Source organism: Pygocentrus nattereri, chromosome 9 (genome assembly GCF_015220715.1).
Source record: "Pygocentrus nattereri isolate fPygNat1 chromosome 9, fPygNat1.pri, whole genome shotgun sequence".
NCBI lineage: Eukaryota > Metazoa > Chordata > Actinopteri > Characiformes > Serrasalmidae > Pygocentrus > Pygocentrus nattereri.
Genome location: NC_051219.1, coordinates 14276353 through 14298914, shown reverse-complemented (window position 1 = coordinate 14298914; position 22562 = coordinate 14276353). Strand labels below are relative to the sequence as shown.

Below are 22562 nucleotides of genomic sequence, written 5' to 3'. Positions count from 1 at the left end.
TCCTGTTTTGCACTGAGGCTGCTAATGTTGCTAGCAAGTAACAGAAGCTTATACCCCATCATTCAAACTGCCTGCACAGAGTTAAATAATCTCTCATAAATCTGTTTATGTGGAATCTGAAGATATATGAAATACTGTTATCTAAAGCAATAGTAAAATGCAGAATGCATGCAGAATGCACTACCTCAATGTAGTAGTTATCTGGACTCTCTCTGTAAGCCGAGGCGATGCTTGCTTGCACTGCTTGGATCCAGGCCTGCCGGAGCTTCTCTGACTCCGCCTGCAGCATACAGCTCCTGAAGAACATACAGAACACTGTTCAGCTCCTGCAGTCTATTGCTACACGTAACAGCATGACCTTAGAATGACCGCAAATAAACCTAGGCTGTGTGAAATGATTGCTGAGAGGGGTTTGGATAATGCTGTAGGACTCACTTGGTAGGAGACACAACTTCAAAGCAGAATCTCCTCTCAATGTCCTCGCACGGTTTAACAGAACACAGCCTCAGGTCCTCCACCACAACGGTCAAAGAGTCCTAGAAGACGAAGAAGTAAACAAATGAAGAGGCTGGATCAAATCACCAGTCACTGTTTCTAAAAAACCTAAAAAGCTACCACCTACGCAGTCGGATGCTTTTCCAAAGGAGTGCAGTGTGTTTTGGAAAAAGGGTGAATTTGGGAATAACTATATTACTGGATGGTTTCACTTTTCACAAATTAGAACAAGTTTGTGGTGGAACATGGCCCAAAAAGACTATCCACTATATTTTGTTACTGAAAATGTAAAGATACAATTTTAAATGGAAAATAAGAAATGATTTAGTTAGATTTAGTGTAAAAATAGCTTTATAAGAATTTTTAAGGATCTGCATAACCCTGGTCAGCATAGCCTTTTGGGACTCAGAGCACTATGTATATTTCTTGTAGTCCGTTTCTAGTCAGACCTATAGAACTACTTTTATTAAAGCTGTACTATTTTTCTACAGGTCCCCTAGTGGTGTAGGAACCAGCATCTACACTTCAATTACTATCAACGGTAAGTTACAGCTGACAGCTAAAATCAACAACTACACCTTTTTTGATGGAGCACTTCATCTCTCTAAGTCACTGCAAGTGCCTGGGTTGGGGGTGTTTGAAGAAGATGAGGAATACTTGCCTTCAGCTTCTTCTGATACACCAGCTGACTGTTCTGGATGGAGAACCACCGCCTGAGGAAAGCCATGAATAATAGATGCGTGTTAGATGGCTGGATCTGACTTTAAAAAGTGGTAAAAGTGGACTAAGCAGAAATAAAGCAGAAATTCCAGCCACTGGTGACATCTCTGTGAATGAGTTAAAAGCCTGAGTGAAGTGCTCTTTCCCAAGTGACACAAATCCATTTGGCATGTGGAGTAACATTAATGTCTGTTGACTTGCTTGATGTCATAACAGCATGACTTCCATGTCACTGCAACTAGCAAGTATGATCAACTCTAAGCTGCTCTATAATGAAGTGACAGTAAAGTACATTAAAGGAATAGGCTGGCAAAAAGTCTTATTTACACAACTTTCTGAATATAAGACATATTTCGTGTCCCTGGTTTGCTTCTTTTATTTTAGCTTTGCCCTGAATTTACAAAGCTAATGTAGCTAATACTCATGGTAACCAATTAGCGTCATGCAAACTGCCTGCCTGAATTATCATTCACTTCAAAACAAGGGATGGGCGATATGGAAAAATAGCATATCACAAAACTTAAAGTAATTTTTTACAACAATCAATACGCATCACAATATTATGATCATACAGACAAAATGTTGTAGTAGTGTCACATTTAAAAACTGCTAGTAAAAAATAAGAATAAACATCCTTTAAGTTCTGGCCATATCCACGGTATGCTTAAAGAAGCTTACACTTACAAGCTACTAATAGGTTCTGTCAAAATGTAATGAGATTGCATTACTTTTAACTGCCTGTCCCATTAATTGTAGTTCATATCACACTATCTAACCATACTGGCAGATCCTTTCTTAAAACAAGCAAAGTTATCTGCCACTATTGTGAGATAAATTCACTAAAAGAGTAAAAAAACATCAAACAGTTAAATAATCTCATAATATTCTTACAATAATCTCCAAATAAGAAACATTAGATATATACTGACTACATTTAAGATAATTTCACTAATACACAGACCAGCTGAGATGTTCCTAGGAGTCGCAGAAATTTTGAAGACTCTATTTTGAGTATTTGAATGTGGACTATATTTGAAAAAGACGACATCACGCATGTTTACTGCCATTTTACGTGTGATGAGCTGCTTTAGATCTCCGTATCTGACAAGGCTGATGACTGGACTGTTTTCATTACATGATGTAATCAATCCCAGAGAAGCTTTTCAATTGGTTTTTGCTTTACCACTAAAGGAGAAATACAGTGTCAGCCTTAGAAGTAATGCAGAAAATAATTTATAAAGGTAGAGAAACCTTTGTATTTCAATTGGCTGAATGAAACACTATTGCCAGACTAATAGCTGTAGGTTTTAATTTCCCAACTAGTCGATTAATCAAAGTCATAATAGATGAGCTAACTAATTATGAGAATAGTCGTTAGTTGCAGCCATACTTAAAACTATCAAACTGAGCATCTCAGGGGTGATCCATTGTCAGGATCTGGCCAATTTCCCTTCCACTCATTTAAATGTGCCACCTATAAAGTTACAACACATGCATATCCAGGGTGAGCGTGCATTACTGATTTGATTAATCAAAGCATGAATAAAATGTGACTGAAATGACAGAAACAAAATAAACTAAACTGAAATCTCATTTCAAATGTAATCAAATAAAAGCAACAGCAGCACTGAAATATCACATTATTAACAAAGTAAATTAAACTGCTAAAATAGCCACATTTCTGCATCACCACTTGTCTTGCAGAGCGTGAACTGGAGAGTATACACTACCATAACTTGTTAGCTACAGTGCAGCTACTTTCTAAAGAAATAAATATCCTATAGTCTTCTATAGAGAACAAACATCTGCACAATTACTGTTTATTTGCCGATTTTGACATATTGAGAGAAAAATAAGACATAAAAGTTTTTTACATTGTAAATATAAGTATTTTATATATTATGTTTTTTTTCCCCAAATACGTTAAACTCTGCAAATAACTAATGAAGCAAACTTCAGACACCAAACTCGTGTTAGCTGCTCGACTACATACAGTGTAAAGGGAAAATGTGTATGTTATCAAGTAATACTACAACCATGGGCTCTGATAGGCTTATAACCTATCAAAGCAAACTTTTGTGGAGGCTGGAGATCACATTGTCAAGTCCAGCTCTGCTCACCTGTTCCATGTTTTAAAGGCGTTGCTTGCTCTCTTGAACAGGTAGCCCTCCATCACCACTCCATTAGGGGCATCCACGTTGAATTCTACCTTAGGATCGTCATAGGAAAAGTCCTATCGGGAAGAGAGAGTGAGGCTGTCAATACAAATTCCATTTACACCAACCACCTATACAATATAATCTTCATAAACCTGAACGTTCAGGGAATTCAGATCCATTTTTCAGCCAATGAATGCTCTGCCTTCCTGTTATATCACTGTTCCACTTGTGAAGGCATTTAAGTGGGGCACATGCATAAATTAACATCTTCTCTTTGTCTCTCGTGTACGCGAACACTGACAAATAACCAGCATCTCTCACTCACACATGAACTCACAGAACCATACAAAATTTTGTGAGGAGTGACTCATCCAGCTCATGAGAAACCCACCAGACATTTTGACGCACGGTGTTACGTAAGCGCGTAAGTGTGTCTAATCGGTAACCAGAGCTGCCCCTTACACTTTCATACCAAGCACTCGCACTAATCACAGCCTTTCAGCTCAATTCACTGCAGACACAATGCACACTGTCTGAAGTTGAACAGACTCCTATAAGGGCACTGAGAAAGGTGGGAAATAAACAGTCTTCAGTACGTGGTTCATCTTTCACACAAGAGCCTTCAGCCCACTGTGGTCACTTCAGTGCTCTGGGATCAGTTAGACTCACAGGACCTGCTTACATCTTGCATTAATATACATTTTGGTGATCGAGTCACATTTGGACTTCACTTGACCCAGGGGTCGGCAACCCAAAAGAGCCATTTTGGCCTTCCAACAAAAATCAAACCACCTTGGGAGCCACAACATTATGTCCATTTTATCATCTTGGCTGTGAATATATCTCAGTATGTGCTAAAGTACTAGTAAAGGCTAAAAAACATAATATAAACGAAAATTTGCTTTGCTCTGCTCTAAGCTTAAGCTTAGCTACAGCCGCTTTTCTAGCATCTCTGGCAGGAAACTTATTCAGAAGTGAATGTTTTCTTATATAATGTCTTTCAACATTAGACTTTTTACAAGGCTGAAGTCGCTTCTCATTCTCCAGCTTCTAACTTGTAGTAGAATGTAACTGCTGCACCATTTAAGGTGAAATGGGGAAATTCAAACAAGAAGCTGACCTCAGCTAACACAAGCGTAATGTGTTTTCATTATCTGTATACAATGATGTGAGTGGAAATGCCTCTGTGAGTGCTGACTAGCAGGTGAGAGAATAAAAGATGAAAACGAAAAATCTGTGGGGCTGGTAATGATGTAAATGAATGCCTCCAGGCCAAGTCTGTCCATTCTTATAGTAATGGGTAACAAAAGTAACAAAAGTAAAAATCCAGATACGATTGGGACACAAAACAAATGTGAATACAAGGTGAAAATAGGCTGATACTTTTCTCATCATCTCAACTGTTACTGCACAGGCAGCAACTATACACTCACTGGCCATTTTATTGGAAACACCTCCATTGCTGGTGCACCTTGCAGGTGTACAGTTAGAGACTGAATTCCATCTTTTTTCATACACACTATGTGTTTGTCTTTCTAACTACAGGATTGGCTGGATTTTTGTAGTTGCTGTAAAAATGTGAACCCAGGAGTGACACCGTGAAGTGCCAACAACACCACTGCACCTGATACATCACCACGCACACTACCATACTACTACTACGTCAGTATCACTGCAGTGCTGCAGTGCTTAGAATGGCTCATCACCCAAGTATCTGGTGGTCCCTTTCATCAGATACATGGGGCTGATGAAAGTGATCTTGCAGCTAGAATAATTACTCTCTGCATTCTGTCCCTGAGAAAAAAAGAATAAACTTCTAATGATCTAAAGTAAAATTTTCTAATCAGTATTCTAGGGTGACTGGCATGGTACTGGCCAAAAAGGTTTATGTCATGCTTCATCTTTTAAATGTGATCAGCACTTTCCCATCATTGACAGTAATAATATACTACAGTTAGGATTGAATGATTTGGGCAAGATATCCATCCATCCATCCATCCATTTTCTAAGCCGCTTCTCCGTCAGGGTCGCGGGGGGGTGCTGGAGCCTATCCCAGCAGTCTTCGGGCGGAAGGTGGGCAAGATATCTAATTACAATTATCTGACCAAATATTGTTTGTCACAGTGATTTAAACTGTTCTCTATAAATTTGTCATGTTTCATTTTTTGGTCAAGATGAGCAAAATACACACCTTTTCTGTTTAAATTGGTGTTTAAATCAGGTAAGTTTCCCCACTTAAAACTTGCGACTTAAACGTTGCATTCTTTCAAATTGTGATTTTGATTAAGCCCCAACTACAGGTCAGGGTAGGGGTGGGCAATATGACGAAATTTTATCATTATCATCCTAAGCCAGAATATGCTTTTCTGGGAAAATATCATGGATATCGCTTGTACTTAAAGTTCAATCACTGACCATATGTTTCATTACAAATTTTGCATAATTAGGCCTGTTTAATTAGATTCAGTGAATTTACATTTAATAAAAAAAATCATTGCAGTTGTACGCATATTATTATTATTATTATTATTGCAATATTTTATGGGGCATTACAGGTTCTATTTTGTCTGTTTCAACTTATTCAACAAGCTGCAATTTCCCTCTGGGATCAATAAAGTATTCTGATTCTGATTATTAAATCTCAGAAACACTAAAAGTATCGTGCATATCGTTTCATGGCATATATTTTTGTCATATCGCCGACCCCTAGGTCAAGGCTGTCGCTTGAGAAGGGCAGCGGGTGCGACCACCAAAGACCCCAAGCACCACAGGGCCCTGCTGCAAGAGGAGACATTAACTTAAGACATACCCAAACTCCACAACTGAGAGCAGAAGAGGCCTGATCTTGGAGATCAGTGAACCCCAAATGAACCCACAAAAGCAAATACTAGAAAAGTCCACTAATTTGTTGTATAATTTGTGGACTTCAAATGTTCTGGGTTCGCCAGCACATGAGAGAAAGTTGCTAAAAATATTCAGTGAGGAGCTGCTCACAGCGCTGTGATGAGGTTGAGTGGACGAGCAGCTGCAGTCAGTATTTGCAGCTCCTTTCTTCAGATAAACTCCTTGGCCGTGATCTCCGTTGTGCTCGCACCTTTCTCTCAATCTTTCTTTGGCTATTGCTCATTGCTGTTCTTATGACTCGTTCTTTGTGTGCTCCCAAGAACAAAATAAGTGACAGATCTGTGACAGGAAAATCATGGCTAAGATTGTGTAGTAGGCACTTGGCACCAAATATTATTAAACAATATATAAGTTGCAGATTTCAATTTCTAAACATATAAGCCTCAGGAAAACAAAGACAACTTTCTTAGTTAAAAAGTTCTTTCTTTTAAGCCAGAAAAATCCTTTTGGATCATGTTGCATATCTGTATGTATCTATGACGCACAGCTGAATAGGTTTTCTTCTGGCTGTAGGCTACACTGCAGGGTGACTACGCAAACAGTCAGGCTCATTCAGATCAGGCCACGTCTCACAACAGCTCCCTCACTAATTACATTATCATGTACGAGTCTCTATTTCTCTCTGATTGTTTGCACTTTCATGTATATCAACGTAGGAACATAGTACAGGAGCAAATAAACAGCAAATATACTAATGAGACCTCACATGTGCACAAAAACATGCATGAGAGAAAGAGAAAAAATATCATTCATGGTCATAACAAGTCATAATTCATTTTTACATGACCTCTTTCCAATCTTACTTTAACAGAGACTGATTATACAGGTTTTAAGACTGATATATGCAAATAACCTTTGTTGTGATTGGCTGCCCTGTATTGCCCCTCAATCATAAAGCAGTTTGGGCTGAAACACACCTTATAACTTCTGTGTGAAGGGGTGGGGCTAAACTGCTATAAGTTGAATATTCATATATATGCAAATGTGCTGGTGTTGAATGAAAGAATGAATTCAAGTTTTGCAACTTACTTTGCACATGAACTGGAGAGTCAACCTAGGTTTTACAGCTTTAGCACTGTTTACATTCTACATATGGGCCTCTTAAGCGAAATGGGCTCATTTGTCAACATCAGTTGAAATGGTTTCAAATCACAACATTACAAGGCAGAATCTGTCATGGACCAGCCAGTTTTTTTTCCCCACTCTAGTAGATAATTAAGCATGCTGAAGTCCAGAGGTGGGAAAAAGCTGAACAAAATCATGCCTAACAAAATACTGACAAAAGTAGAAGTAAATGTACCCACTTATTAACCCACCTCTGATCAAATCTACACGAAAACCGAGAATCAAATCTCAACCAGAGCTCCACAATCACTCTATCCTTAACGATACAGCACATAAACATCGACCCACCACAGTGACGTCCAGCCTGCCGAGTATCTTCATCTTTATGCTTTTGAAATATTCCAAAATCATTTGTGGGACCCGCAGAAAACGCTGAACAAAACCGAGATAAACAGCGGCCGATCATGCGGTCATCGTTTCCTTACTCTGAGCAGCTCTGCGCGGTGCTAAGAAGTAGCAGGTGCTGGTTTTCTCTTCACACCCGTATTCAGGAAAATCCCGCCTTTCTGTGCTGCGATTGGGCAGCAGGCTCTCGCTCTCGGCGCTACGATTGGTTGATAGAAGACGTTCACAGAAAAACACCCAATCCTAGTGCACGGAGGCGGGACTTGTTTGAAAACAGGTGGAAGGAAGGTAGCCGAAGAGTCTCGGACCAACAGCGCCGCATACACATTAACTACTTCTTTTCATCCTTAAAAAACAGGCTAAGTGAAAAAGAGAGAAGCCGCTTTGTTCATTTAACTGTCTGAGGTTAAGCTTTGGAACAGGCTGTCCTTCAGCCCTCCTGCTACGTGCTAACTGATAAAGTAACGGTTATATTAGGGCACCTCGCTCCCTCTGTTAAATACTTGCAGTACAGACGTGCAGTAAAGAAGCTCGTCGTCTTATTAATATGAATATTTCTTCTTCAGAGCATAGACAGGCTACTAACTACTCACCCTCGGATGGTGTTTGGTGTTGTGGCTGCCGCTGCTGCTCGGTGTGTGACTGCCAGTGCTGTGAGCTTTAAAAAGCAACGAACTGTTTGAACTACGAAATCTATCAATTTTTAAAGCACTCCGGAGAAAAGAATGACGATGAAAGTTGGGCTGAGGCTGAAGGGGAACCGCGGCAAAAACACGGCCTCTAATATCAATTAGGAATATCTAAATATACCCAAAATCAATGTGTATTAGCCCATTTTCAAAAATCACCCTCACAGAACTGCAGAAAAAAATATTTGTTGTTCAAAAAAGTAAGTAGCCTGGCTGCCTGAGTTAACTAGCTAAGATTTCTTAGGCTGAGTCTCAAACGGCTGCCTGCTCCCTATGTAGTGCACTAGGTAGGCCAAAATAATGCCTTCTAAACCCAAACAGTGCTTTTGTATGTCTAATACAAAGCCATTTGTATTCAGCTAAAGCTGCACAAGTCCCTGTCAAACATTCAGGGCATTATTTAGACGTGGAAAGCCATAGTTTCATCACCTATGTAGTGCACTATATATGGAGCAGGGAGCCATTTGAGATTCAGCCTTAGGTTTTAAAGTTAAAACCTCAGTTTTTGGGCCTAAGAACTTTCCAGTATTGTGGCTGCAGCTTTTAAAGATGTTTCCAGACAGAGACAGGCCTACAGCTTACAGGCCTACAACTCTTTAAAGCTCTCATTAAAAAGGCCCATGGCAACAGAGCTGGATCGGATCAGAACTTGCTAACAAATGTGTCGTTTGATGCTTTTAACACATTTAGCCTAAGAGTGAGCAAATGAGAGTAGCTCAGTCAGTTTCTTTGCGTTAAGCTGTTAATGCATCCTGTTCTGAACTACTGTCTTTTTAAGGAAGGGCGGAAACCGTCATTTTGTGCCTGCGAACGTTTCGCATGTTCCTCCTCTGAATCCCTGCAGAGGAATGGAAAGGCATTAATGTTTTTGTGGATCTTGGCGTGGCACGCTGTCCCTGACTAAAAGCCACTCAGTCTGTTGAGCAGCTCTATGCTTTAAAAGCATTCAGTGCCTGAAGTCTGCTGTGACCCTGCGCTTTGCAGAACGGTACAGAACACTGGCTGTAACAGAAATAGATCCCTGCTCCTCATTAGTCCTGTGATTAGTGTTAGACGGGGGAACTATTCCTTTTGCTAAACAGAGACAGAAACGTGTGAATCAATCAATTAAACTGGCCAGTTTCTTCCTGCGCCAGTCAGTACCAGTCACAAAGCAACATTAGTTGCTGGTGAGGCTGAGGCGCTGTTGTAAACGTGGGCGCAACACTTGCAGGGAATGAGAACCAGAGAAAAAGTACACAAACTGATAAGTTTCAATATCAATGCCTCACCAGACACTTAACATAATGTTCCTCCATCTGTTGCTTAGTAACAAAAGACACTGCACTTTGGTGTCCACCTTATTCCTGCACGGATGCTTTGAGTGGCTAATGGACAGAACTTCCTGCGAAGTGTAAACAGCCTATAAATAAGCTAAATATGTTAAACGCTAATGAGATAACATGCCTGAAATGTGGGAATAAAAATTGAAATGATCGTTCGTTTTGGGAGGCTTGAATGCGTCTTTGCTGGTGTTTGTAATTCAAGCAACCTGAATCTGTGTGAGAGAAACGGTTTAGTTTTAGTTTGCTTTTCATCAAATTTTGTTGCCATAGTCAGGCACAGGCATAAAACCATAAAGCAATGATCACCACTGTCACCATGGCAACATTTACATAGCTACAAAACACAAAACATGCGAACGCAGCACAAGACAACAATGGCTGACGTACATAATAATGGCCCAAAACACAAACAGGGATCCAATGGGACTGATCCACACTATGTTGTATTCATAGCTGGTCACTTATCACGACTTGTGTCCTTGGTTATATGAGCCACTTCCTTTATTATTGCTTTTAATCGCTAGAAGTTGCTTTTTATTGCTGAGACCATTTAAATAATCTGAAAGCCACTTTTTGGATTTTTCTTCATTGCCCCATTTTTTCCACATCTAATATCTAAAATGTATATTTTCACCCTGTGATACTGAGCGTCACAGGGAGCCATGGGCTCTGGATTTCACTATTCAAATACTAGACTATGGAACACCTTAGAATTTATATGATAATAATAATAATAATAATAATAATATACATTTCGAAGTTTTAAACAATACAGATTTGTGTTTGTAATTGGAAAAAACAGATAATGTATTAAGATTTACATTTAGTGAAAAGGTATTGTTGTGCATACAGTCAGTTCTGACCATAAATTTAAGGGAAAATTGTTAGAAGTGCGGCTCAAATCTGTTGAGACTCCACATGCTGAAATAGATGGTTGATCACAGGTAGTGTTCTCACACCTCGTCCCAGCAGCCTGCTATTCTGAGAGAGAATCGACTGTCAATCAATGAAGGCCAATCAAAGGCAAAAGCACTTGAACCAAACTTTAACAAACATGCACACAGAATGTTCTGTTTCATTTCCACCACCTCCAGTCAGGAGAAACCAACAGCCAGAAATAAAGTGACAGAGACAGCACATCCATAATTGCTGTAAATAAGCTCAGACTCAATAGCAGCTATTATATAACACAGATATTTATTCCTGGAATAAGTCAATAAATCAAAGGTCCCTGTGTGCACAGTTCTGTTTCAGTTAAACAACTCAACACTCTGATGACAACAGCACGAGACACCTTCTCCCACCATACCAGGCAACACAAAGTAGTTCATAAGCAGTTCATTATTTCTACTCTCGCAATATGAGAAAGACTCTGTAACAACGTCGTCAGAGAAAGAAAAGAAGCTCTTTAAAATAACAGTTTTACACAAATTGTCCTCTTTTCCCAGACACAGTAAGTCAAGACGTTTGTTTCAGACATCCAAGGTTATAGTGCCATGCTGGCATGCTACATCAGCACATCACACTAACATAAATCCAATTCTAAGTAAGTTAAGTGATACTTTTTTGATCCCACAACTGGGGAAATTCCACCTCCGCATTTAACCCATCCATGAAGTGAAACACCACATACACACTAGTGAACACACACACTAGGGGGCAGTGAGCACACTTGCCCAGAGCGGTGGGCAGCCCTATCCACAGCGCCCGGGGAGCAGCTGGGGGTTAGGTGCCTTGCTCAAGGACACCTCAGTCATGGAGTGTCGGCCCTGGGGATCGAACCGACAACCTTCCGGTCACAGGGCCAGATCCCTAACCTCCAGCCCACGACTGCCCCATTTTGGAGCAGTATGTGAAATGCTAATACAAACAGTGATTAATAAATTCTGTTTGACTTCTATTAAACTGAAAACAGTATAAAAACACAGTATTTTACGTTGTACCTTATGTACTTCATTGTTTTGGCAAATATAAGCTTATTCAAATTTGTTGCCTGCAACATGGCCTAAAAAAGCCTGGATAGGAGCATGTTTACCACTGTGTTACATCACCTCTCCTTTTAATAGCACTTAATAATTAATTGTTTGGGGACTGAAGACAATGATTGATTCAGTTTGAAACTGGAATTGTATGCCATTCTTCTATAATGCAAGTTTTCAGCTGGCCAACCACACCAGCCCTTTGTTGTTGTGTTTTTGCACATTTTCAAAGAGAGACAGTTCTGGACTGCAGACAGGCCAGTCTAGCACCCATACTCTGTAAATATGCCGCCAAGCTGTTGTAACTTGCAGAATGTGGCTTGGCACTGTCATGGTGAAATAAGCATGGACGTGCTTTAAAAAGAACGCTGCTCAAAATGTGCCCAGCGTTAATGGGGCCTTCACAGTGCTTACTTACACACTAATATCCCCCATTGCAGACAGACTCTGTCTTTTGAACTTTATACTGGTAACAATCTGGATGGTCCTTTTCTTCTTTAGCCCAGAGAACACCACATCTATTATTTCCATAAATAATCTGAAAGATTGACTCATCAGACCACAGTACACATTTCTAGTGTGTATCAGCCTATTTCAGATAAGCTTGAGCCCAGAGAAGTTGGCAGTGTTTCTGGATGTTGTTGACATATGGCTTCCACTTTGAATTCAGTCTTAACTTGCATTTGTGGATGTAGCAGTGTACACTGCTTTATTAACAATGCTTTGTCAAAGTATTCCTGAGCCCATGTGATTATATCCATCCGTCTGATACTGGACTAGAGCAGTATAGCGCTATGTGGGAAGTTGGCTTCTTTAGTTTTTGCACAGGAGCAGCGAGGCTAGTGTAGCTAACCAGTAATAGATACATGCATTGATTAGCATTATGTAAACTGCATGCCTTAATCATCAGCCTATTGTCCCAAAATAGAGTTATTAAGTAATCTCAGACTTACATGTGTGGTTTCCGGCCCTGTAAATACCTATAATATCTATGGTCTATAAAAAAGGAGCAAAGTATGTCACACAGCTAAAAACATAGCATCTTGAAACCTGAATTTGTCCATAATTGTCATCTTTTATTCTCGTAGCGCCAGTGCAAAACTAAAGAAGCAAACTTCAGACACCAGACAACTTCATCTGGAGTAAATGGAGCTTTAAGCAAAGGATTAAAAGAAAAAATCTGACCTGTAGGAGAGTCTGGGAGGAGAAATCCATTCCATGTGAAGAGATAGGGAGGAAAAGAGAGAAATCTAGATTAGATCCTGAAGTACAACGTTCAGCTGATATTACATTCCTACACAAACACACAGAAACACAAGCACACAGTCTGAAGTGTACAAGGACTAGTGTTAGCTGTATTTTCAGATTGCATAGGTGTACCTTAAAACTGGCAACTCTGAACTGAATATACATTCAACCGGCAGTAGCTAAAGTAAGAGTTATCCAAAGTATTCAGACACGTCTACTAATTTAAGGTGCACCCTTTTGCTGGCACAGGTGTTCAACTCTGCATGCAGCTTGTATAATCTCCATAGAAAAGCACCGCCAGTTGAATGGGATGCAGAGTAGGTGCACGTGAGCCTAAGGTCATATGCCAAGATGCCTATGCCAAGCATCAGCTAAAGGGGTATAAACAATCTCAGCATTGGGCTGTGGAGCAATGAAACCATGTTCTCTGGAGTGATGGAGCTTCATCCAATAAATTTGGGATGAGTTGAAGTGATCCAGAACTGATCATTCATCATCAGTACCTGACCTCACTAATGCTCTTGTGGCTAAATGCAATCAAATCCTCACAGCAATGTTCCAACACCTAATGTAAAGCCTTCCCATAAGAGTAGAGACTTTTACTGCAGCAAAGCAGGAACAAACTCCCTATTCACACCCTTGATTTCAGAGGAAATGTTGGATAGGAAGGTGTCTACAAACCTTTGGACATACACTGTATACAAGATGCGATCTAAACACAAATGAGATGTTTTTAAGCTCTCCAGCAGATGGTAGAGGAGTCGTGAGAGACGGCCGGGACGGGTCGTTCAAAACTGGAACTGAATTATTTGACAGCTCCTAGGATCAAAGCCCCTATTAAAACTTTGTTAAGCAAACTTCAATGGACTCTATTTTCAGCCTGGCCCAAATATACCCGCATCCCGTCTGCCGCTCTATATCTTTTTAGGAGTGCCACTGGGAGTTTTCAGGACAAAAAGAGCTTTTCTATACCTGGAACATGTCAGAGTCAGAAAAAAGCAACAAGCAGGAAACAATGAGGGAAGCTAAGAATACACTTAAAAGCATCTGTCCTCCAGGCTCGCAAATAAATGACTGCCCTCACGTACTACTTATTTAGATTCACCTGCCATGAAAAACACAGCCTATGAAGCACCATAAGTTCTGAGTTGCTTTCTTCCGCTTGGAATGTTTTTCTTTTCGATTGTGGTTTCATTATGTGGTTTCATTGTGCAGTCATTATCCTGAAATAGAAATTCTTCTTCCAAATGTTCACGGCAGAGTTGTTGGAAAGACATGTGAAAGATGTTTATGAATAGATCAGGACACACACGGAGTCAATAAGACACTTTTAAAGCATTGCTGAACCAACTAACAGATAAAATCTGAGACTGGTGAGCTCATTAGACGTCTCTAAAGGCATTCAGCTGGTTTTCAGACAGAAAGATTTCATTATTTTCTTGTAAAACTAGCTATATTTGGCAAAAGTTTGTCAATGTGGACTATTCCACATTCAACTATCACGCAAATGAGTATAAACAGTGTATAGCATGTTCTGCTGCCTGCTGGGCTGTTTGCTCTACTGCTTTGTATGTAGAGATCTTTGTTGGTGACATATCTTTTTTGTTTTGATTTGCAGTGTTTCGAATAAAATATGTGAAGATTATCTTCCATTTGTGTGTTTTTGTATATTGTATTATTTAGTTATATACATATGAAAATATGTTACATTTTAGGCTAATTTTTACATTTTTAGACTAATATGGACTATTACAGTTCTTAAGTGTTGTTACTGAGTGATGTAATTAATGTAATACTGCAGTACTGTACTGTACTGTAAATAATAACAATCATGCAAATTACAAAAGGTATAAACAGGCTCTTAAGTGTTTCCTCTGTGTTTCCTCTGCCCTAATGTCGGGAAATCGAAAGGTGATCACTCGCGATATCACAGCCATGAATGGTCACGAGTCCAAGAGATCCTCCCTTTCCTCCCATCACTCTTTGCATTCGTTGATGTAACAAAATTGACAGCTAGTGTTCTCCTCCAAGCATGTTGAGCTGTCCAATGATGCTGTGTTAGCATCAGTTTGAAAAGAAGTTGTTTATTCTTCACATGACATGGAGGAAGCCCATTAGCTATAAACATATTTAACTCTTTTTCACATTAAAATTTTTAACCTAAATTTTATTATTTTTCACAAACTGTTTTATATTAAACTAATATCTACTGAAAACATTTGATATTATATCTTATATTTCTCATTTCGAGACTGGTGCAAGAACATTATGCGATTATTTAACTTATTTCTAGACATTTTCACTTGTTTAAGTAATTTCATTCAGAATTTGTCTTATTCTACTGGCCTGCTTTATTTAAACATTATTACATTATTTTATAAAATGAACAAAATTCAAATATCAAATACATCAGATTTAAAAGACCAAGGTGTAATTTTTGCTGTGAATACTAAAAATGTTAAACCAAAATTTAAAAAGTAAAAAAATGTTATAAAGAGTTTGAAATGTGAATGTTATTTCTGGTGTGGACTAGATGAGAGATCCCAGCTTATGCCTTAAATGCAAAAATGGTGAATGCTGATTTTCTACACCAGACAACAAACATATCAGCGTCCTAAAACTCTTAATTCTGCCTAAAGTCAACTGTTGGCTTTGGCAGGCTAAGTATAGTGGCAGTTTCCTCTAAGCCTACCATCCTAAGCCAAAGTCACACAGTCATTCAAGGGATTCCTGTCTCTTTGAATGTCCTGACTGATATCTGCATACCACACACACACACACACACACACACACACACACTACAATAAAAAGACATTTAACTTTAACCCTTGGAAGTCGTAGAAATAATAAAGGCAAGGTGTCATTTTATATGAAACTTTTCTCAATTACATATATCGCTATAGCTTGATGAAATAGCAGAGAAATTCTTTAAGCAGTGCGAATTTGCTTTCAATTGATAAAAGATTTGTGTTTTTAGGTAGAAAAGTAGGTAATTTCATACAAATTATAGATCTCAGGAAAAGTAATTGTTGTGCAAACTGTCTAAATAATATAACAGTAATAATATTCGATTCCTAAGGGTTTGGGACTTAGCATGAAGTACAGTATGTATGTGAGAAAGAGTAAGAGAGGGTGAAATATTATGCATACCCGCTGCTGTATTGTAGCATGTTTGTGCTCCATATCTCTCTTCTCCATCGCTGAATCAATCACCAACTGATCCAACTGCAAGTACCAGAAAAAAGAACAAAAAAAAAACCAACAACTTCACTTTTAAGTGTGTTGGTATAAGACATCTTATGGTTTTCATTTCGTGTCTTTTACTGCTTTGTGCAAGTTTGCCGTATTTTTTGTTACATCATAAGTAATTTAAGAATTCTGGTTGATGATTTACTCAGACATCAAACCAGTAACAGCCCGTGCTTAACGCAAACATTTGTTGAAAAGTCAAATTTGCGAAATTTCCCCTTAGTGGACGAGAATTGACCATGATTAAAACTGGAGGAAAAATATTATGGAAGCCCATTCCTTCCAAATAGAAGACAAACATTTTTTTTCCCTTTCTCCATTTCTTTCAGCATTATCTCAGAATTTTGATTATGTCTCTCAAAATAAATACTTATGCCAACATAATGACCTCGTATCTCAAAATAACGACATGTTGAATTAAAGACTTACTATCTCAAAATAATGCCTGTTTTTCTCAAAATGTTCAGTGTCTCAAAATAATGACTTAGGTATCTTATAATAATGACCTAATATCTCAAAATAATGACGTACTATGTTAAGACTTAGTATCTCAAAATAATGCCTATTTGTCTCAAAATGTTCACAGTGTCTCAAAATAATGACTTTATCTTAAAATAATGACCCAGTATCTCAGGAAAATGACTTTCTCTGTAGAAATAATTACTTATTTTCTCAAAATGCTGACTGAGTATCTTGAAATAATGCTTTTCCCAAAATGCTGACATGGTTTATTAAAATAATTACTCAGTATGTTGAAATACAGACCTATTATCTTGTAATAATGACTTAGGTCTGAAAATGTTTAATTACCATGTCAGAATAACTACTTATTTTCTCTAATTGTTGATTTACGTTGTCAAAATAATGACCTTGGAATAATGATTTATTGTCCAAAATTAATTAATCAACTCATTATTTTAAAATAGTACACAAAAATAATGATTAAAAGACACTAATTTAATATTTGCAAATGGTGCTGCCAGAAACAGAAACAAACAAAAGAATGAATAAATTAAACCAGTCAATCAAAAGTAGAGTCCATGCCATCCAATCAGTAGCCGTCTGGCTCCAAATGGCTACTACTTGGATGGCTTGGACCCTACTTTTGATTGAAAGTGAAACCTGTCATTATGTAGATGTTAGTCACCTCAGCAGCGAGCTTCTTCATGTAGGGGTCAATCTCATCCAGGAGGTGATAACCCTGCTGAAAGAGTGAATACTGTGCGTGCATGAACGACAGCATCTATGGAGAGAAGAGGACAAGAGGAGATTTGTACAGATGTACAGCTAATGAAGAAAAGAGAAGATGCTCATTCATGTTACAAGCAACGTAGTTCTTTGTGGCACTTACTGCATCTAAGATCTCAAACTTTTTCTTGGCTTGAAGGACATTGATCTAAGGAGAAGAAAAGCAGAGAGTTAAGAGTCGTTCACTGCAAATACTGAGATGGCTTACCATACATCTACACTCTGTTCTGCAAACTTTCAGTTGATCCCACATATGTGCCAGACCTGGTGTAGGAGATTTTGATGAAACGTTTTTGTTGTGTGACCAGTTTTGTTTTGCAGAAAGAAAAAAATAGAAAAAAATGGAAAAAAGTAATGAAGCTGTTGATACAGAATGTAAATGGAATGTTAATGTAAAGCATTGCTATTCACTACATTTGAATAGCATAGCAAAATCAATAGTATAGCAAAACTTTAGACTTTTTAGGGTTAAAAAGATTATCTTAAGTATAATACTCAATGGGGAACCCTCATGGTCCAAATGAAAATTGTCCAATCTGGATTTTTTTTCCTTTCTGGTATCTAGGTAGATATGATCAAGCCAGTTCTCTCTTTGGTTAGGCCTTCAGTTCAGCTCCTGAAGGCCTAACCAATGAGAGAACTGGCTTACATGTTAGATGAAAGTGGCAGCAGAATCAATCAAGCATGGCTTGTTTTACAACCCCAATTCCATTGAAGTTGAGACGTTGTGTAAAACATAAACAAAAAATGTGTTACAACAGCGTGGCTTCGTAGTAAAAGAGTGCGGGTACTAGACTGGCCTGCCTGCAGTCCAGACCTGTCTCCCATTGAAAATGTGTGGCGCATTATGAAGTCCAAAATACGACAACAGAGACCCCGGACTGTTGAGCAGCTGAAGTTGTACATCAAGCAAGAATGGGAAAGAATTCCACCTACAGAGCTTCAACAATTAGTGTCCTCAGTTCCCGAACGCTTATCAAGTGTTGTTAAAAGGAAAGGTGATGTAACACAGTGGTAAACATGCCCCTGTCCCAACTTCTTTGGAACATGTTGCAGGCATCAAATTCAAAACGAGTGAATATTTGTAAAAAACAATAAAGTTTATCCGTTTGAACATTAAATATCTTGTCTTTCTAGTGTATTCAACTGAATATAGGTTCAAAAGGATTTGCAAATCATCGTATTCTGTTTTTATTTATGTTTTGCACAATGTCCCAACTTCATTGGAATTGGGGTTTTATAATGGGTAAGACCAATTTTGTGAAAATAAATATCACTCTGGATTCTGGAAGTTCTAGGTAAACAGGTTACAGTCAATTGTTAGAAAAATCAGGGCTCTTTACTTAGTCACTGTAAAACTGATACATAAAAGGTACAATATTATTATGTCATTTACAAGCTTCAAATGTCCATGCTTTAAATGGCAATCTGAAGGCTTAGCTTTAATAGTGATGGATTGTCACTGATAATACTATACTAGCTGCATTTCCATTGACTGTAAAAACGTCAAGCAATAAAATGAAAATGCATTTAAAAACATGTGTAAATGTGTTATATTTATGATAAAATAAACGTGTTTGTTTTTACAACAATAAACAATTTTACTGTTAAGGTTGAACAGAAAAGGCTGTGTTGACATTCATTAAAAAGTACATTTTTTTTCCATAGCTTGGATTTGTCATATTTTTGTGAACGTTTTTCACAAAAAAAATGATTTGGATGGAAACGTAGCTACAAGGTGCCCCAAATTTCCTTTCACTACTCATGATGTTAAGAACAGACAGTAAAGAACAGTAACTGACTGAATATGAGTATGAATGTTCTGTAAGACTTGCATATGCTGTATGTGTTACCTGAAGCACGTAGTCTAGTGCTAGATGGCGGAAGCACTTGCGAGTGATGCTGAGAGTGCTGGTGGCCTCCTCCACCTCGTGGGGCTTATTCCTGGGCGCCTGAGCGTTCTTTACCTGTGCAATCTCCAAATCCTCACGCACCTTATCAAAGTGCTTCTTCGTCTCCTTAAATTTTCGCACATCTCTGAAACACAAAAGTTTTTTTAATGGGAAAAATTAGCTGAAGGAACAGACTGTTGAAAAACCTAAAGCACTCAGTTTCCCCTTTATCCAAACTAAGACACCATGAAGAAGGTGTCTAAAATGATTGACAGAGCATACGGTAACTCTACTCGAACACTGCTACATAACATTAGCATTTAATCATCTTTTAAATGATTCCTTTGTGTTTCTAAATGTTCCTTTGTGCTACTGAGTGTGTTAGTCTGTCAGTACAAGTGTTGTGGAAGCTGCCAGGTAGCCTGAGCTGAAAGTTTGATATAACAATAATAACTGAGGGACACATAAGGGCACAAAATGTTGCAAATGGTCAATTGTAGTGAAACTAGCCTGTTCACACTGGAACACAAAGCAGGATGTAGTGTACTGTTAACCCGCTGTTGTACAATGTTGCCTCAGGGCAACAAGCTCATTTTACACATTTTAAATTGCTTAATGATGTCTCAAAGCAACATTGTGCAGCAGTAGAGTGGTTATAGCTGACATTAGCAAGAGAAGTGTTTCAAAGCCACGTGAGCTGTTTTTCAGTTTTTCATTTAGAATTGGGTGTCATGTTTTTACAGTTTATTTAGAAAACCTAAATTAATAACTGTTTATGTAACTTATAAACAACATTAATGGCTTGACTCATTTCCCAGGGAATTCTGTCATGCAGCTGCCAGCATGCGGTATGTTTTACTTGTGTCAGCAATTTTGTTTAGAAAAGTAAAACCAGTTCCGAATGGACGTTACTTCTTTTTATACATTTTCCAATGATTGGAGTGGAAATCGAATGATTACTTCACAATGTTGCCTCTAAATACCATGTCTCAACTGAAAATAAAATTCAAATTGTTTTTGTTTTTTTTATATTTTAGTATTGAAACATTTACAAAATTGAGTAGCATTACTCAGATTCACTCCATATATTTTAATCAAAAATTCTGCTTTTTGAACCATACCTAAAGAGTACCCCCCCCACAAATAATTTCTTTAAAATGCCATATGTAGCAGAAATATATATATATATATATATATATATATATATATATATGTATGTATGTATGTATGTATGTGTGTGTGTATATGTATGTATGTATGTATATATATGTATATATATATATACATACATACATACATACATACATACACACACATACACACACACACACGTTGTATTGTATCAATATACTGTATCAGGACACTAATACTTCTCATTAAAATCACTCTTAAAACAACAGTATTTACATTTTATAATTAAGCAGATTTTTAAGTACGTACATTTTCTTTACTGCAGTTCAAAGTGGCAAAGTGATGACATCAGTTGTGGTATAAAGCTGGCCAACAAAGCCATAATTTATACATTTTAAGCATTGTCCAGATAAAAGAAACACCATTATTTATCTTGACACAACACATTTTTTATTAAGGCATATCCTCACGCTTTGGGAGCACTTTACATGTTTTTGTTTATTTAACTACGGAAGCATATTGTGTTCACATACACCAGTTCAGCCTGTATTGCTATAATAAATGTAAGCAGCTTCTTGGAGGTGGGCTTTTCAATAAATAGCCGTAAACAGCTTTAGTTTTAATCTGCTCCCTGTCCAGGTGTGACCCCACTCTGCTCTCCAATCTCCTCCACACTGCATTGTGACTGTTCATCTGGCTGTCACCTTCAGCACTGCACTTCAGAATGGACATCACAGCATTCAGAAGCCACCTACAGCAGCTGGGAATCTTGACAGAATCCCCATTTTGCTAGGTTTCCTGCTATTTTACTTAGAGTGAAAAAAGAAGCTAACCTTTATTCTTTGTGCCAATTATGTGCCAATAAATGTCTTGAATGTCTTTTTTAGATATATTTAGATATATAGGATGTTACAACAGCATCTTATCCTAATCAAAAAACCACAGTATGGTAACTAGGTAACTGTGTGGTAACTAGGCATTTATAATTAAGATCTTATTGTAGCCAACACCAATATCAATAACCTTCAGTCTTGCCCAAGGACTGTCATTGTGGTGTTCTCTTTTTGGCTACCACAGTAATGTGCTTCATATATGCAGTGCACTTCCCTGGACCAGGATATGAGCCTCTTTGTGTATGGAGCTGTGGCCTTATCCACTATGCTATTTGTTTTTGTGAGTTTAAAGGGCCCATATCACAAATAGCTTTTTTTGAAATAAGAGTTTGAGAGCTAACATAACACTGAGCTAACATATCATTTAATTCTTACAGTTAAGATGGACCACTAGCTATCACACACTCATAAATTAAGATAATCTCTTATAAGAAGATCCTACCACAAATAGGAAGCAGTGTCTAGCTATGCTACAAACAACAGTGTGATAAACTTAAATAACTTGTTTGATCTGAGTTTTGGCTGGGACTCTGAGCAGAAGGAGAGCAGTCACTTTATATAAGGGAGATAAACATGACTAGCTGACACATACTGCCAATTCTGATTGGCAGATTTGATTAAGAGACCCTTATTAGTCCCACAATGGGGAAATTTCACCTCCGCATTTAACCCATCACCTACACTAAATTTAATCCCATCCAACTCAAATTGAACAGAAGAAAACAACAGAAAAAGCCACTTTAAAAATCTCCCAACAGAAAAAAACTACATTCTTTATCTACCACTTCATTGTAAAAACATCACAAAAACTATGGATCGTAGTTTGAAGAAAATCACTAAAATGAGTAGGCAGGGGCTCTAATACAGCTAATGCGTAACAGGCACTTCATACTACACGTGGGAAAATATCTCAGTGATGACAAACTGCACATATACTGACCAAGAAACACACAGAGCTGCCTTTATCACTGTGAATACTTACTCTTTGACAAAGTTGTGCAACTGCTGCTTCACAGATCTCTGAGCCTGGTCAAACAGGATCTGAAATACAGAGAGCAAGCAGGATGAGTGATCATCAGTTTTACTAATACAAATCATATCATTTCAACCTTTTAAAGGGCACACATTATCAACATCATGCTAATTTCGCAATATAGAGT

At 38.1% G+C, this 22562-nt stretch overlaps 1 protein-coding gene across 2 annotated transcripts in view; it reads right to left on the bottom strand.

The window, feature by feature from the left end:
• The window catches only part of acap3a (ArfGAP with coiled-coil, ankyrin repeat and PH domains 3a), a 118641-nt gene that overhangs the window by 23563 nt on the left and 72516 nt on the right, over positions 1-22562 (bottom strand). For both annotated transcript variants that reach the window (XM_037541227.1, XM_037541226.1), the window contains exons 5-14: positions 22385-22443; positions 19340-19523; positions 17590-17634; positions 17386-17481; positions 16140-16214; positions 12927-12938; positions 3336-3448; positions 1157-1208; positions 436-536; positions 185-296 (exon numbers count right to left, since the gene is read on the bottom strand). In XM_037541227.1, the coding sequence (XP_037397124.1) occupies positions 185-296; positions 436-536; positions 1157-1208; positions 3336-3448; positions 12927-12938; positions 16140-16214; positions 17386-17481; positions 17590-17634; positions 19340-19523; positions 22385-22443 (849 nt within the window). The remainder of the gene's footprint in view (positions 1-184; positions 297-435; positions 537-1156; positions 1209-3335; positions 3449-12926; positions 12939-16139; positions 16215-17385; positions 17482-17589; positions 17635-19339; positions 19524-22384; positions 22444-22562) is intronic.